Source organism: Penicillium verhagenii (genome assembly GCF_028828195.1).
Source record: "Penicillium verhagenii strain IBT 33310 chromosome Unknown utg000006l_segment0_segment0, whole genome shotgun sequence".
Taxonomy (NCBI): domain Eukaryota; kingdom Fungi; phylum Ascomycota; class Eurotiomycetes; order Eurotiales; family Aspergillaceae; genus Penicillium; species Penicillium verhagenii.
In genome coordinates, this window is record NW_026643170.1 from 3,377,420 (window position 1) to 3,391,948 (window position 14,529).

At 45.2% G+C, this 14,529-nt stretch overlaps 7 protein-coding genes across 7 annotated transcripts; 2 read left to right on the forward strand and 5 right to left on the reverse strand.

Annotated features, from left to right (window-relative positions):
• Window positions 1-7: 7 nt before the first annotated feature.
• N7466_006651 (glycoside hydrolase family 75 protein) lies at window positions 8-839 on the reverse strand (the record flags this gene model as incomplete). Its single annotated transcript, XM_057166048.1, has 3 exons — window positions 8-265; window positions 320-682; window positions 741-839. 3 exons carry the CDS (start codon window positions 837-839, stop codon window positions 8-10), a joined length of 720 nt encoding a protein of 239 aa, XP_057021647.1.
• Window positions 840-2,048: 1,209 nt separating this feature from the next.
• N7466_006652 (DUF1115 domain protein) lies at window positions 2,049-2,942 on the reverse strand (the record flags this gene model as incomplete). Its single annotated transcript, XM_057166049.1, has 1 exon — window positions 2,049-2,942. The coding sequence occupies one exon, from the start codon at window positions 2,940-2,942 to the stop codon at window positions 2,049-2,051; it is 894 nt and encodes a 297-aa protein (XP_057021648.1).
• A 1,164-nt stretch (window positions 2,943-4,106) lies between these two features.
• Window positions 4,107-5,559, reverse strand: N7466_006653 (gibberellin 3-beta hydroxylase; the record flags this gene model as incomplete). The annotated part of the gene is made up of 4 exons (XM_057166050.1): window positions 4,107-4,351; window positions 4,410-5,001; window positions 5,086-5,211; window positions 5,305-5,559. The coding sequence occupies 4 exons, from the start codon at window positions 5,557-5,559 to the stop codon at window positions 4,107-4,109; spliced, it is 1,218 nt and encodes a 405-aa protein (XP_057021649.1).
• Window positions 5,560-6,278: 719 nt separating this feature from the next.
• On the forward strand, window positions 6,279-6,776 carry N7466_006654 (RidA family protein; the record flags this gene model as incomplete). The annotated part of the gene is made up of 3 exons (XM_057166051.1): window positions 6,279-6,330; window positions 6,406-6,479; window positions 6,552-6,776. 3 exons carry the CDS (start codon window positions 6,279-6,281, stop codon window positions 6,774-6,776), a joined length of 351 nt encoding a protein of 116 aa, XP_057021650.1.
• A 1,307-nt stretch (window positions 6,777-8,083) lies between these two features.
• On the reverse strand, window positions 8,084-9,087 carry N7466_006655 (HpcH/HpaI aldolase family protein; the record flags this gene model as incomplete). Its single annotated transcript, XM_057166052.1, has 4 exons — window positions 8,084-8,176; window positions 8,247-8,633; window positions 8,698-8,847; window positions 8,917-9,087. 4 exons carry the CDS (start codon window positions 9,085-9,087, stop codon window positions 8,084-8,086), a joined length of 801 nt encoding a protein of 266 aa, XP_057021651.1.
• A 763-nt stretch (window positions 9,088-9,850) lies between these two features.
• N7466_006656 (uncharacterized protein) lies at window positions 9,851-11,368 on the forward strand (the record flags this gene model as incomplete). The annotated part of the gene is made up of 1 exon (XM_057166053.1): window positions 9,851-11,368. The coding sequence occupies one exon, from the start codon at window positions 9,851-9,853 to the stop codon at window positions 11,366-11,368; it is 1,518 nt and encodes a 505-aa protein (XP_057021652.1).
• Window positions 11,369-11,776: 408 nt separating this feature from the next.
• Window positions 11,777-13,849, reverse strand: N7466_006657 (uncharacterized protein; the record flags this gene model as incomplete). The annotated part of the gene is made up of 1 exon (XM_057166054.1): window positions 11,777-13,849. One exon carries the CDS (start codon window positions 13,847-13,849, stop codon window positions 11,777-11,779), a length of 2,073 nt encoding a protein of 690 aa, XP_057021653.1.
• Between the last annotated feature and the right edge of the window lie 680 nt (window positions 13,850-14,529).

The following is a 14,529-nucleotide window of genomic DNA, read 5'->3' on the forward strand; positions in this document are numbered from 1 at the left end:
TTTGACTTCAGGCTTGAAGACCGGAAACCAACTTGTCGCCAAGATCCTTGATACTGGATTCAAAGGTATCACGATCACCTCCTCCCCAATCGGCACTCTCTCCAGGAACGGCATCTTGCCCAATGAAGCCCAGATAAAGGATATCGTCTGCCCCATGACCATTTTCTCCGTCGATATCATCATCCGAGAAACACATTTGAGCAAGAGAGATGGAAGCCTCACCAGTAGAGTCTTCACCGTTAGTATCGCCCCAGATACCGTAGATCTATACATATCAGCCAGCAGTCAGAAAAACCGATTGGAAACATGGAAAGCATACCACTTGATTGTTACACACAACAGCCATTACGCTGAGGGGCTCCATTCCATAGTTCTGAGGATCGAAATTGGCATTTCCGAACACCACATACGGATGAACGTTGGCATCTAAATCCGAGATACCATACTGTGTTAATTGATCTTTGAATGCAGTCTCATCTTGGCCGGTGTTATCATCACCACAATCGCCTCCTTTGAAGCTGAGACCGTCGCAGTCCACGTCCATGTTGTCATATTGACCACCGTTGTCCTCGGTGTGAAGATAAATCGCACCACTGACATCGCCACAATATACAAAGTTGTGAGAAGCACCACTGATCCCATCGGTGAAGCCACCTCCAAGTTCATTGTTGCATTGTCCTGCCTAAGGGATTAATGTTAAGAATTAATAGGCTCTTGTATTCAACCATGTCGATTCTTACCTTGTGGGTGTTATAGATTTGTAGCAAATTATCAGGCAAATCGTAGGCTAATACCAGACCCACTGAAATCAGAAAATTGAAGACATAAAGAAAATGCATGTTTCCTTTCAGAAGTGGATTTAGTCACAAGTTAGTTGGATAGAAAGTCGGGATTTGACGGGCTAACTGACCATTCTTATGCAGCCCAGGACTCGTCAGAGGTTGGCACACCAGACTCCTGAAGATTGCTCTATTTGGCAACCTTTGACTGACAAGAGGGTTGCATTTCATATGATCTCAGCATGACTCTATGGTAACGGGACATAATTCCGGAGCGTACCATTATTTGAATGTTGATGTTGCATAGTACATGGAGCATAGAGCAAATGGCATGAGAACATTTTTAGAAAGATGACTCCCAGACCCACGATTTCAACCCAACTGGAATTCAAAATAAATTATTAGAAGAAAGCTTCAAGTCAACGGCAGTTTCCTGTGAGTCAATAGGCGGATAAGAACTGGGGTGATCTGAACTGTTCAGATGTATGTGGGGCCACGTCAACAGTACCCTCGGGGATCTCGGACATTTGAAGCAACTGATCAAATACTGCTCTCAGTGCTGGCTTAATAAGAATAACACACGTGCACTGGTATTCTCGAACACTGAGTAGTATATCGTAATCAAAGAAATTAGAAGCATATATTCACTGTCTGATTGAGGAGAAATTCAAGGATTACTGAATGAGGTTTTCGCACTTAACAAATGACGCTGACTCAGTTTGAAGTAAATCCGTTCTTTTCTTTTGCCCATCAATTACTCAATAGTATCTTTCACTTTGTAACAGCGGAGCGCCGTTTCAAATTTGTTTTCTTCTCTCGGCGCATCAAGTTCATCGATTCCTCCCGTAACTTCCGACCAATGAAAGCCACATCGCTTCACAGTCCACTTGGTTTTCGAAGCCACAAAGGAACTTTGGTGTTGGAGGTGTGAGCCTTCTGAAAGGCGGTGATGAGAACGTGGTCAATTTGGGGAAGTGGGATTGGCGGGTGGTGAGAAAAGTATCGGGGCTCTTTCAGCTTCGTTCATTGTCTACCATCGCGACACAAGAGGAGCTTGTTACTATAATCACCAGTGACTCGGGCAGAAAATGATCGGAGCCTATGCGAGGTGCGAATAACTTTGATTTGCTGGCTTACAGGACCGCCCTTTTCGACTTGAAGTTCGGAGTTGAACAACGCTGGCAGAACAAGTGGTCTCTACACACTCCATGCTCAACCGGCCTATTCGGGCCAGAATCGGGTGAACTTGGAAAAGAAATATTCCAAAGGTCAAAATATCACCATTTTGAATGCTTCTTGGAGACCCTTTGCTTCTAGCCACACTTCAAGTGCCTGCATGTCACCACGATTTGCCCGCTGGCCTCCTCGCTCCCCCAGGGAGTCTGTTATTTCTTCCATTCCAGAAAATACTCTCTCAACGTTCTCTGTTTGTCTAAACCTCTCGCTGACTTTTTTCTGGTGGCTCGGAATATCGCCCCAGGAATGCGTCTTGATGAAGCTCATGTAAGCGTCGACATCTATTGAGGCGCCCTCGAGACATAATACTCCTGGCTTGCCCGCCAATACGAAGCCTGTCAAAGAATATCCAGGTGCAAGATTAACCATGTCATCTCTCTTTTTCCGAGTTGACAGAGATGGAAAATAGAACCATACCCTCACAATCGTGCTCTTTGAATTTTGCAATCTCGGACCCTGAGAATACATGGCCTGGCACTGCTTGTTTTCTAGAAGTTGACTGGCTCCCTCTTGGATGTATTCAAACGCCTCGAAAGCATCAACTTGTGGGACTGAAGCAGCGAGTTCCGCAACTTCAGCTTTGGTCATCCAGTCTGGTTGACGGACAGTATAACGCAGTGACGGAGGCTGGTCAATTGTCGCGGGATCCTCGCATTTTAGCGGCACCAGAATGGTCACTTGGATCGTCTTGTCGCCACCAGCAATCGGTAGAGTGACAACGAGGGGTAACATGGAAGGGATAATCGGTGTAGAGGTTGGGTCCAAACACCAATCTCGAAGTGTGTCAATGCACTGTCTTGCAGATTCAGAGATGATTTCTATCTCCCTTGATGATGTAGGTGGGAACATTGCCACCAGTAGGTCAATTAAACCCAATTGTTCTTGCATAATGTGCGCCGGCAAAAGGGATGGTATTTCGGCTTCCATCTTGGCCTTTGGATCCACGGGTATTCACTTGATACTCCGTGCCTAGGTACTTAATTGCTGTACTCGCTGCTGCATATTGATAGATTTTCCCCTTTCTGTCCGTCATCGGTCCCACGACTTCCACCGCCTTGGCCGGTGTGGATACCGAGATCGGAACATTGAAGTTGTCACGAAAGAAGTTCAAATGTTTAAGTACCCAGCGGCGTCCTCGAGAACCTGGATTCGGAACCTTCAGCTGGTGATCAGGTGGTCAAATTATATATACCTGACCATAAATGTCAATTCTTGCCGGACATGTCTAGGTAATTGCTCGGTTGACACCTCCAGACGTTATTCTCGTAATTACTGGTTTCCCTCAAGCTAACGTTATTCCGAACCAAGACCGGAGAATTAGTTCTTCCAGATACCCGGTTATCGGCCGTATTCAAATTTCATTAGGTGTATGTATCGTACCAGGGCTAGTTGTAACAAGTACATAGCATTTGAAAGCAGTTAGAATGGATTGAACATTTACGCCTACCTCGAAACATTGATTGAGCATACTTTCTGTACATATACATAGTGTGTAATCCACGTGTTTATACTAACTAACTTCTAGAAATACCTACGTCGTGTTACAAAAGTTTGAATGTTAAAAGGACATCTGGATGTGATTACATAACTTTCTGCCGCTCCTTTTCCTACTGTCCCAAGACTGCTGGTCTCTACAGTTTGCCTATATACAGTCGGGTTGGAGATATCTGAAGCTGAATATTATCTGGAAAGTCTTCCTAGAAGTTTCTAGGAGTCGTAAAAATGGTTTATAATCATATATTGGCATCAAAATAGTGCTGACAATAGGCGGTGAGTATAGGTGAGGAGACTGGTGGCTCATTACAGTAAGCGGTCCGAAGGGCAGTAAAATTCGGTTTATCCAAGGACCAGTCAGCAAACTTATGCACCGCCTCCTAAGTTGAGTCACACGGGCAATTGTCGTCCGCAGGGAAAATAACAAGCCAGAACCAGGAGAACAGGGGGGAAAAAAAACCAAAACCGAAGAACACAAGCAGAGAATCAATATTGAATAGAATAAAAAAAAAGAGCCAGCTGATCAGAAAAGAGGAGATTTGTGTGGGGGTTCAACTCGCAAAAGTAGCAAGAAAGTCAAACACAGCGAGGACGTGCTTAAACGGGCAAAACCACCTTCACGCCCATATATTCCCGTTGGTGCATGAGCTTGCCTTCTATGATCACCTGATCTTTTCCGACCGAATTCCTAGTTTCGTCTGTGGGATCAGTAACAGTAGAGATCTGAATCTCGCGCCATTGTCGATTTGTTGGCACGAGCTGTCCTTGAGATGTAAGATTCTTGAACTCCTTATAGACACCCTGCTCCTCAATACAACCCTCTCGCTGGATGAGTGGAGAATCTAAGGTAGTGTAAGTGATTGGTAGTCATTTTATCCAAACTGTCCTGGATTTACTCACCCTGTGCTGGGGTCATGCGGAGATCGCCAACCGAGCTGTTGAACAATACCAAAGAGAGGCGTTCTTCATGGATTTGATCGACAGGTGGCTTGAAGACTCGATGCCGAGTGGCTTTGAAATGGCCCCCAGAAACGATCTCCAATGTGTCACCAATGTTGATTACAAGAGCGCCTGGCTTGTACGGCACGTAGTACCATTTCTCGTCGCGACCCCAAATCTGCAAGCAGGAGATGGGGACAGAGAAAAGCAATGTCGTTAGACCGAAGTCGGTATGCCCATGCATACGAAGGCCTTTGGATGCCTCTTCAGTCTTTCTCTCGACGGGCTTAAAAAGGGCATGTCTGAAATAACCTTCACCTGTTGGAGAAGGGCCCTGTGATTGGACATTATCCCAGAGATAGTCATCGTCAAGTTCCAACACACGCGAAAATAGAGTCAGAAGCCGGCGGTTCACGGATTGAGTAAGATAGTTGCAGAATGATTCGATCTCATCCATGAAAGGGTGCAAACATGTTGGGACGCGATCTAGGGTTTCCCAGTCGGGTCTGTACCAGTTGAATTGCTCAATGCCATCGGCGGGACCGCGCTCTCTCTGAAGTCACCATAATCAAGGTCAGCACACTCAAACCGAGATAGAAGCCCTCAAGTCGTTCGAAAATAACTTTGGAATTCTCACCTTGAATCCATAGGGATGCTTGTAACCCGACCAGACACCAGTCTCGGGGCTGAAAATAAGACGCTCTTTATCTTCTTCGCTGATATTTTTGTACAGGTATTGAGCAAGACTGAATTGCCGGTGAAGCTGTTCAGAAGAAAGGAAAAATATATCCATCATTAGTCATTGAAAATCTTTCCTTATTATTTTCTGTCTCAAGGGTTGAAATTCGATTTTTACCTGTTCCAAAGACACGCCGTAGTTCTCCAAGAACAAAAATCCATCATCCCGAATGGCAGCTTTGACTCGCTGAATCAGGTTGTCAACTACCTGGGGATCATCGGAATCGAGCAGTGACAAATCAATTGACTGAAGTTCGGCAAAATTCTCTTTTTCCTTTGTCACTGGAGGTGGGATCCAAGCAGGGACAGAAGGCTTGCCAGGAAGGTCGGCAGCAGGTGGACAGAAGGAAGCAGCAGGCATAGTGGGCAACATTTGAATACTCGGAAGGATAAAGTTTTTCTCAGCAGACTTGATATTCGGTATTTCAAAATAACCCCATGACGGTGCTTGCAAGAGACTTTTATCTTAAACTGACCAAAGGAGGAGAGCCGAGATCAACAGTAACCAAAATATACAATCGTCACTCTGCGAATGAGCTCCAAACCAAGGCTTGAAGTCAAGAGGAGCCGATATCTCGAAGTCTACGCTGCTGTCTCCGACTACGACGAATGTGGGACTGGCAGCACCGTCCAATCTGAGCTCACTGATACCAGGTTCAAACGCTATCTGATCTTAGTCCTAAACTGATGGACAAATCAATAGCTGGTATGGGTATAGACGTCAGATTGTTACTAGTTTCAGAAAGTCCCCGCTCTCTGCTCCTTCGAGGACCCACTTAAGTCTAAAATAGTGGACACGTTGAAGACTGCCGAGGCCCGGGAGGAGCTCCTCCTCCAAATTCGGCAGCCATATCAGCCCTGCAGATAAGATAAGATTCCTCAAGAGTCAAGACAGAGCTCCTCCATTGTCGCTGCTGCTGCGCGAGGAACAGAAATCGGAAATTTCCAACCTTGGTCAGCATAAAATATGCTTCTTGTTGATATTTAGACTGGGTACCCAGCACTTTCAAGTCAAAGTCTGAACCGAAATTTTATTGAATTCCTCCACCCCTCAAAATATCTCCTTCAAAACAGTTCTTGAATACTTGGAAAATGTCGCGTCAACTCATTTCCAGCGAGAAGTTCCCCACAAAGCCCCATAACTGTGAGTGCCCCGGCATAATTTAACTCATGCCAGAGCACTGCGAATGTGGCATGAGAAAAGGTCTAACAATTTCAGGTCCGGCTGTCAAAGTACCAGGTCTCGTGTTTTGTGCAGGTCAAACGGCAACTGGAGAAATCAAACAAGCAACCGTAAGCTTATCCTTTTGCCGAACCATTTCAGACTTTCGACAGCACCAGTTGTATTGACATTTCAAATTAAAGAGAACCGTTTTACAAAACCTGAAAGAGGTTCTGGAGCTTGCCGGTTCGTCACTTGAGCAAGTGGTGAAGTATAATGTTTATCTTGCCGATATGGCCGATTTTCAATCCATGAACGAGGTTTACATTGATTTCCTCCCCCAACCCATGCCAGCTCGATCCTGCTTGCAAGCCTTGGCCCCAGGGAAAGATACCGTAATTGAGATTGAATGTATTGCACAGGTGTGAGTCTTGTAAATTAGGGTGAAAGAAACGAAATATTCCCATCATAAATTCAACTTTAAAGAGAATGCATGGTTGCTCTCCTAGCCTATCTCTTTTGTAGATGCTTGACGCTTGCCATTGATCGATGTTATGCTCTTTTTATTGGCTTAGCAGATACACTGTACCTCTGTTTTGCTCCTTAAAAATCTCACCCTCAAATCGTAACCTTTGATAGCTTACCATCACATGCTTGGTATTGGCTCATGGGTCTCACCTTTTCCCATGCTTCCTTTGTCACTCTTCCGCTAAAGGCGATTTATAATATAATATTGAAGCGATTGAGTTACGATGATATTTAAAAAGGGGATTATGAATACCAGAAGCAAGAATAGCTTAATTCCTAGCTGTAAAGAATAGTTTGATTTACTATGTATGCTCCGCGCCCAGATATATGTTGCACATATGACAACATTATTGCGGTTGAAGGAATTCGGAAATATCTTGCTATATCTACATAGTAGTAGGAAAAGTGCTGTCTAAAATAATGGAGGATCTTCATTTGAATATTCAATGTGATAAACTTCAAATGTTTGTTATCAATCGATTCAAATGTTTTGAAAACTGGAAGGCCATCTGTTCTGCATACATATGTGCACATCAAAAAACCCTGCCATGAGTTGCAAGTTGCAACATTTGAACCGTCCAGATGTCGGGAACATTGAAATTGAGCAGCCGATCTTGGTAGTATTAATCTTAAGAGAGGCATTGCACCTGATGAACATTAATTGAAGTATTGATTGTTATGCATATTTATGTGCAAATATTGATTATATTATACTCGGTAGATGCATGTGGATGTGCAAAGTCCTTTCTAAATTATATGAGCTGTCCCATGTTGGAAGAAAAGTTTGTTAAGGCTCGGAACAAACCTCGAAACAAAGTATCAATTGATGTTGACTAGCAGTGCTTTGAAAGCTTATGTTGGAATGGAAATGAACAGGCTTATGTACCACCAGTTGACCTTGGGAACTGTAGGAATTATACTATAACTTTGCCCCGGTGATAACATGTAAGAACCAGTTACTAGTAGGCTTGAGTTGAACAACATTATGTATCCTCCAGACCCCCTCAAACAAACACTTCACAGTCTGCTCAGGTGTTATTGGCTAGGGTCTTCCAGGGTTCTGATGTCGAACATTTAAATGTTTGAACAGCGTGTATCCGTCGATTTATCGTCATTGATTAAAATACCTGTGTAGTAATATCTCTTGCTCACATCTTTAAATGTTGCTTTTTGCGAAAATTAAATATGGACATGCAGTATGATTTCCTTAAGACCGAGCAATCTCAAACTCTGACATGTACCAGTTTTGAATGGCCTTTGTATCACCGGTAATGGCGACCGTGTCATATCTCTCTCTAGCCTAGAAAGTAAGTTAGCAAACAGGCCACACTTCCAGAAAACGGGTTATCAATTCCCATCATCAAACTCACTTCCTTTGCCATGGAACCGTTGTTCACCATACGGCCAGCCCATTTCCCATATTTCCGTGCAGCAGCGACAATCTTGTCAATTGCAGCAACAAATTCGGGTTCATCGCCCCGAGCAGGAGTATATCCAAGGAGGGATTGTGCGAGATCATTGGGTCCGATGAACACGAGATCTACCCCAGGAACGGCACAGATTGCTTCCACGTTCTCTACGCCAGCACGGGTCTCGATTTGAATCATGGTGATAATGGTTTCGTTGGCGCTTTTCATGTATTCTGGAGTTGTGAGGCCATGACCAATTGCAGGGAAGGCGGATCCCTGTCCACGGACGCCTTGTGGTGGGAACTTGGAGGACGCAACGACTTGCTCTGCCTCTTGGGCATTGTTGATCTGTCAATTGAGAAAAGAGACGTTAAATCTTGTTGCATGTATGAATCGTGAAGGAATCACCTACCTGGGGCACCATTATTCCGTGGGCGCCAGTATCCAGGGCACGCTTTAAAATATCATGTGCGGGGCCGCGGATCCGAATTATGGGAGAGACACCAAGCGACGAGATAGCTGACACTGAATTGTGCATAGCATCGTCACCAATATGTCCATGCTGTTTTTTCGGAATTTTGGTCAGCATTGAATCGAAATTTTTGATAGGGAAACCTGGGGAAGAATGTACCTCGCAATCGATGATAATCCCATCAACTCCCGTCAAGGCCACGATTTGGGCCTGGCGTACACTGGGGATAGCCATGAAAGTCATAAGCGGGAACTCTCCAGCCTTGATCTTGTTGAGTAGCCTTAAGCGAGAGTTGTTGACCTTGGTCGTAAGGGGCGTGGTATAACTCATTGTGTATAGCAAAGTTCGATTGATATTGGTGATAGATTGTTGTGTTTGGGAAGTTGAAGGGCTGAATAGATTGGAAGGAAAGGAGTACAAAGCCGTGACTGAAGGATCTTAAATAGCATTAACATGTTGAACTTGTGTTTTCTTCTTTGCTGCACAATATCCTCGGGTTGGTGGTGGGGAGTGAGAGGTTGGATGGAGTCTTGGACTCTTGGTGACTTGGAAACTCTTAGCCGCCCCACTTTATCCCCATTTGAGCTCCTCCGACCAGGGCGCTATTTCTCCCCGTCATGCCCGTCCTCCCCCTCGTATTCGGGTGATTGGGACTTTCACAATCTCTGTACGCGTCTCATGCACCCCGGATTCTTCCCGAGCTGTCGATCAATCGATGACACTGGGAATCTTTAGTCTTTAGACTTTGAGCTCCCCCGTTGCCTTATCTTTGCTTAAGTTCCTTACTCCATAACTTCGACTTCCCCGCACTCCGTGAACCAATCAATGAGTCACGATTATTCGCACCTGATTGGCATTTTGTTGAACTAGATGATTGTCTATCACACGGTTGAAAATGTCGCCCAAGATAAGCTTCTCATTGTGAGGTTACCATAACCTTTTAATAAGAGAAACATCACTCGCCAAAAGTTAGGAAGTGTGCCAAGTTCACCAGGCAAGAAACATAACAAAGAACCTCGACTTTTGGTAAGTCCAAGTTTCTTTAGGCTTCTTATTCAAATATGCTTATTCTGAACTTGTTCCAACTAGAATCATGGAAGACAAGAAAACACCGGCATCAATTCGCAAAGATGTTGACAACGTTTCATCTGCCGAGGGGCAGATGGATAGCACTACTACTGCATACCAACGACTACCGGAAACCCTTCGAAATATGAGTGACGAAGAACTCAAGGAAATGAATGTCAAACTTGTACGCAAAGTTGATCTCATTGTATTGCCGACTATTGGTATTCTATACATATTGAACTACGTCGACCGTCAAAACTTGGCTGCAGCTAAGCTCCAGGGGATTATGGAGGATTTAAATTTGACCACTCAACAGTTCGCCACCGCGGTTTCAATTTTGTTTGTGGGATACTTGCCTTTCCAAATCCCAAGTAACCTCATCATCACCAAGATCTCCAGACCGGGCATGTACATCTGTTTAGCCGTGGCAATTTGGGGCTGTATCTCAGCCTCAACCGCGGCAGTCAAGAATTATGGCCAGCTACTTGCGGTCAGAGCCGTCCTGGGAGCCGCCGAAGCAGTCTTCTTTCCCGGCGCAATATACTACCTCTCTGCGTGGTATACAAAAATGGAACTGGGCAAGCGAATTGCCGGTCTATACATAGCACAACAAGTGGGGAATGCCTTTGGTGGACTGTTCGCCGCTGCAGTCCTGCAGCTGGATGGTGTTCGCAACATTGCAGGTTGGCAATGGCTTTTTATTATTGAAGGTAGTGCCACGGTAGGTGTTGGGGTCATTTGCGCCTGTGTTATGCCCGAATTTCCACACAACAGTCGCATATTATCGCCCTTGGAACGCGACTTGGCAGTTTGGAGAATAGAGGCCGAGGCCGGTCCCGCCGAAGGATCAGAAGATGAGAGTGCTCTCAGAGGTTTCAAACAAGCCCTATCAGATCCCAAGCTGCTTCTACTCATATTTTGCAACATGCTGTCCCAGACACAAGGCTCAATTGCGAACTACTTCCCAACGCTCATGAGCTCCCTCGGATTTTCTAGCACGATCAGTTTGCTCCTTACTGCTCCACCTTACATTCTTGCTGGCCTCGTTTATTTTGGGATTATGTTTTATTCCGACCGCAAAAACCATGTCTTCTTCCTGATCCTGTCATGCATCGCCATTTCAATTGTGATGTATATCATCCCCATGACCACAGTCAACGTTGGAGCCCGGTACTTTTCCATGATGATTTTACCTTTTGCATCGGTGGGGCCACAGCTTCTTCTCTACAAGACGATTAACCTCCATCTGGCACGACCTGTTTCAAAGCGCGCAGCAGCATCAGCTTTGGTTAATGCCATTGGAGGAACCTCAAACATTTGGGCCTCATACCTTTACTATGCAGGCCCGCATTTCTATGCTGCATTCGGGACGTTGATGGGGGCTGCCGTTTTGTTTGCAATTACAATCACCGTCTATCGATGGCTAGTACTACGTGAGAACCAGCGACTGGACTCGGGCGACCCAGACAAGATCGCGCAAGTAGTCAAGGGGGGTGTCACTGCCGAAATGGTGCAGCTGAATTGGCGCTATGAAATGTACTGAGATGTACTATCTAGGTAGTATCTACGTTACAATGTTGATTTACTTGTTGATGTGAACATACGCCTATTCCTGAAATTCAATGGTCAGTATATGTATACATCCATAGTAAGTAGAATTGATCAATCTTGTGTAGTATATACAGTACATGTGTGTTGTAATATTACATATTTAGTACCTGCGTAGTTCCAAAGCTAACATTTTAATTCGAAGGTTGCAATCAAGAAGAAGATTTCATTGCTGGAATTTAGTACATACTACTAGTACTGATGCAAATTCTATCAATTACCTACATAACCACCAGCTGTCCCGCTCACAAGGGGCGGCAATACAGTGATTAAAATGGAATGAAACATTATGCATTGAATATTGGCGCTCAGGAAACCATCAATAAATTATGTATTGTTTGAATCATTTACTGAGATCGTCTAGACAAGCCAATATGAGCTTGCCAATTTGCCAACGCTCTCTCTGGCGAAAAGCTAACTTGGCCCACTTCAAAGCCCCCTCCAGATCACCATCTTGGATGCGTATGACGCTCATGGCACCGGATAGACCTCCACGTAAGAGCTGCCAAGCAACTAAAAAGGCTTTATAAGCGTATAAAACTACCCATGGAGCTTCAGAATCTGGCAAAGCAGCATCCAGGTACCGGAGAAACCAGTCAACGTGTGGTTGAATTATCGCAGCGTTCTCAACATCGCACAGTAAGTCACAAGATGGAGACAAGTAAGTGGACTGGGTCAAGACAGCATCTATACTTTCTTCCACAATCCCTCCAGTGTGTGATGGACTCCAAAGTTGTATTTCGATCATGGCAGTTTCCCAGGTAGCCTCGCATAATGCTAGATGTCCTTCACATGGTTCTTCTGGTTTGGAACGACTAAAGGGACCAAGTGCGACAAGCGATGACCTCAATGCCCCGAATCTTTCAATGCTAAGCATACCTGTCATAGTAGACCATCCCGATATTTCGCGACCGCTTGAAATCAGAAACTGTGCAATATTGACAGTGCCATAAGGATCGAATGTGGGCATTGATTGCACGCCCATGTCGGGTGATAGGAACCGACGAACAGCATCTGCGTACTGTACTGATGAATTGACATTTCCAGTGACAAGTTGACAATGTGCCCATTCCGCAGCAGAAGATGCAAGCCACTGATCTATAGGACACGGCAAATCATGCTTAACTTCTAAATGAGAAATTGAGCGAGGGATGGATAGGCATTGATACCATAGTGCATCCATCTGATGCACTGCGAAGATGGTTCGTTTGTGTGACTCTGCTTTGATAAAACCATGCCATAATGACTCCAGATTGCTAGAGGCCACAGGCTCCATTGACACTGGCTGCATAAGCCCGGATTTTCTCGCCAGTGCAATCATGGTAGAGTGGATCTTCAGCCCATAGACGGAGTCTTTGCCACAAAGATACATCATGGAGCAGACCTGGAGCAGCAGATATGATTGAACCGTTGTGATATTCTGAAATGAATCACTTGATTCGCGTTGGTTTGGAGTGATAAGGGTTCGAGCTTGGTAAAAGCATATCTTTGATAGCTGACTGCCCGTGGCTGGTTTGTCTCCAAGGTCGGGGTCCTCGCCGTATTGATACCCAAGAGAAAGGATGCCGAGGAGTAACAGAGGACACGATTGATAAGGATCAAACGTAGCTTTGTGAAGAAATGGCAGAAACGGCGAGACATGAGTGAAAAACAATTGGCACCCCCGTGATATTTGTCGCGACGATGGCGACCATTCACTTTGACTATGAGTCAAGTTATCTGCGGACGATCTCCTCGGAAATCCATGATGAACATCCACCACAAGACCCAGCCCTGGCAAATCGATATTAGAGAATTCGGACCGCAATTGGCGATCTGGCAAAGACGACGCCAGAACCAAGTTGGGTTGTACGTTGTCAGAGTTGGAGAACACTGGGTGGATAGAGTACGGCTCGCCGCTGATTGAGCGGGCATAATCCTCAGGAGAACTACCTCCCCCGGAGAATATTGATTCCAAGGGTGTATTTTGTTCTACTGATGCGTGACGGTCGTGGCTGGGGTGGTATTCGGTGTTTCCAATCGCTTCCCATGCCCCTTGATCGATGCTAAACACTCCAACCCCACTCGACTCATGAAGCTGGAGAGGGATTTTGGATGTATCCGGAAGAAAGACCGATAATTTGTCCGCATGGCTCTCCGCGCTATCGGGCTGTTTAGGTTCGTTGGATCGCTGTCTCTTGGTGGGTGACTTTGGCTCCTGCTCGGGATGCTTTCTTCTGACATGACGATGGCGAAGATCCGATCGTGAAAAAGTTGCCTGGCAAAATGGACATGGTAGAGAAGCCTCGCCCGGGAATCGTGAATGGAGGGTTGCGTGGCGCTTGAGGTTTTCATGGCGCGTAAAGCGTCTTTGACAGATGACACATTGAAATGGTTGATAAAGCGGCCTTTCTCGGGAAACTGGGGGTGATGACATGATTGCAAGTCTTCTGGGTGGTGTTCGTTTGCAGCGGGGAGCTCGAGTGTGATCAAAGAGGGGGAATCATTTGAAATTGGAGGGAAAATCTGGGGGTGTTGGAGTTGTTCTCCCGCGGAATCATGGATTTTCCCCGCCTTTGGGGCTGATGGAAACTTTGATGGATCTAAGAGAGGAAATACTTCAAAAAGCCAAGTAAGAAGCTGGAATTCTGGAAATGTAAGTTATGTTTCAATATAGCTTGCAATTGCAATTGCAAAAGAAGAAAAAAAGAAAAAAAAAATCAACATTACTGATGGTAGAAGTTGACTATCACCTACTATCAACGATAAACCATGCCCAATAGGAGTGTACCGATACCTTATCATGACATATGGGGACTCGGAGGGAAACCGCGACGCTTAATCGCTTGAACGATAATATCAAAGAATTTACTTTGGATTTGATGAGGGAGTGTCATACAGTTGATTAAAGAGTCAACTATTAACAGGCATAAAACGAGTATGAAATACTTTCATTAAAAGACTCCAAAAAGGCGTTTTACTCCGCACATCTGCTCCACATCAGCTCCGCGATGTAATTCGGGCCGTTACGTAACAGAAAGCAATTAACTTCTCTAACTACTAGTCAAACAAGATGATTCGCCTGGGCAGGGGTTAATACACTCGTGACAGACACAA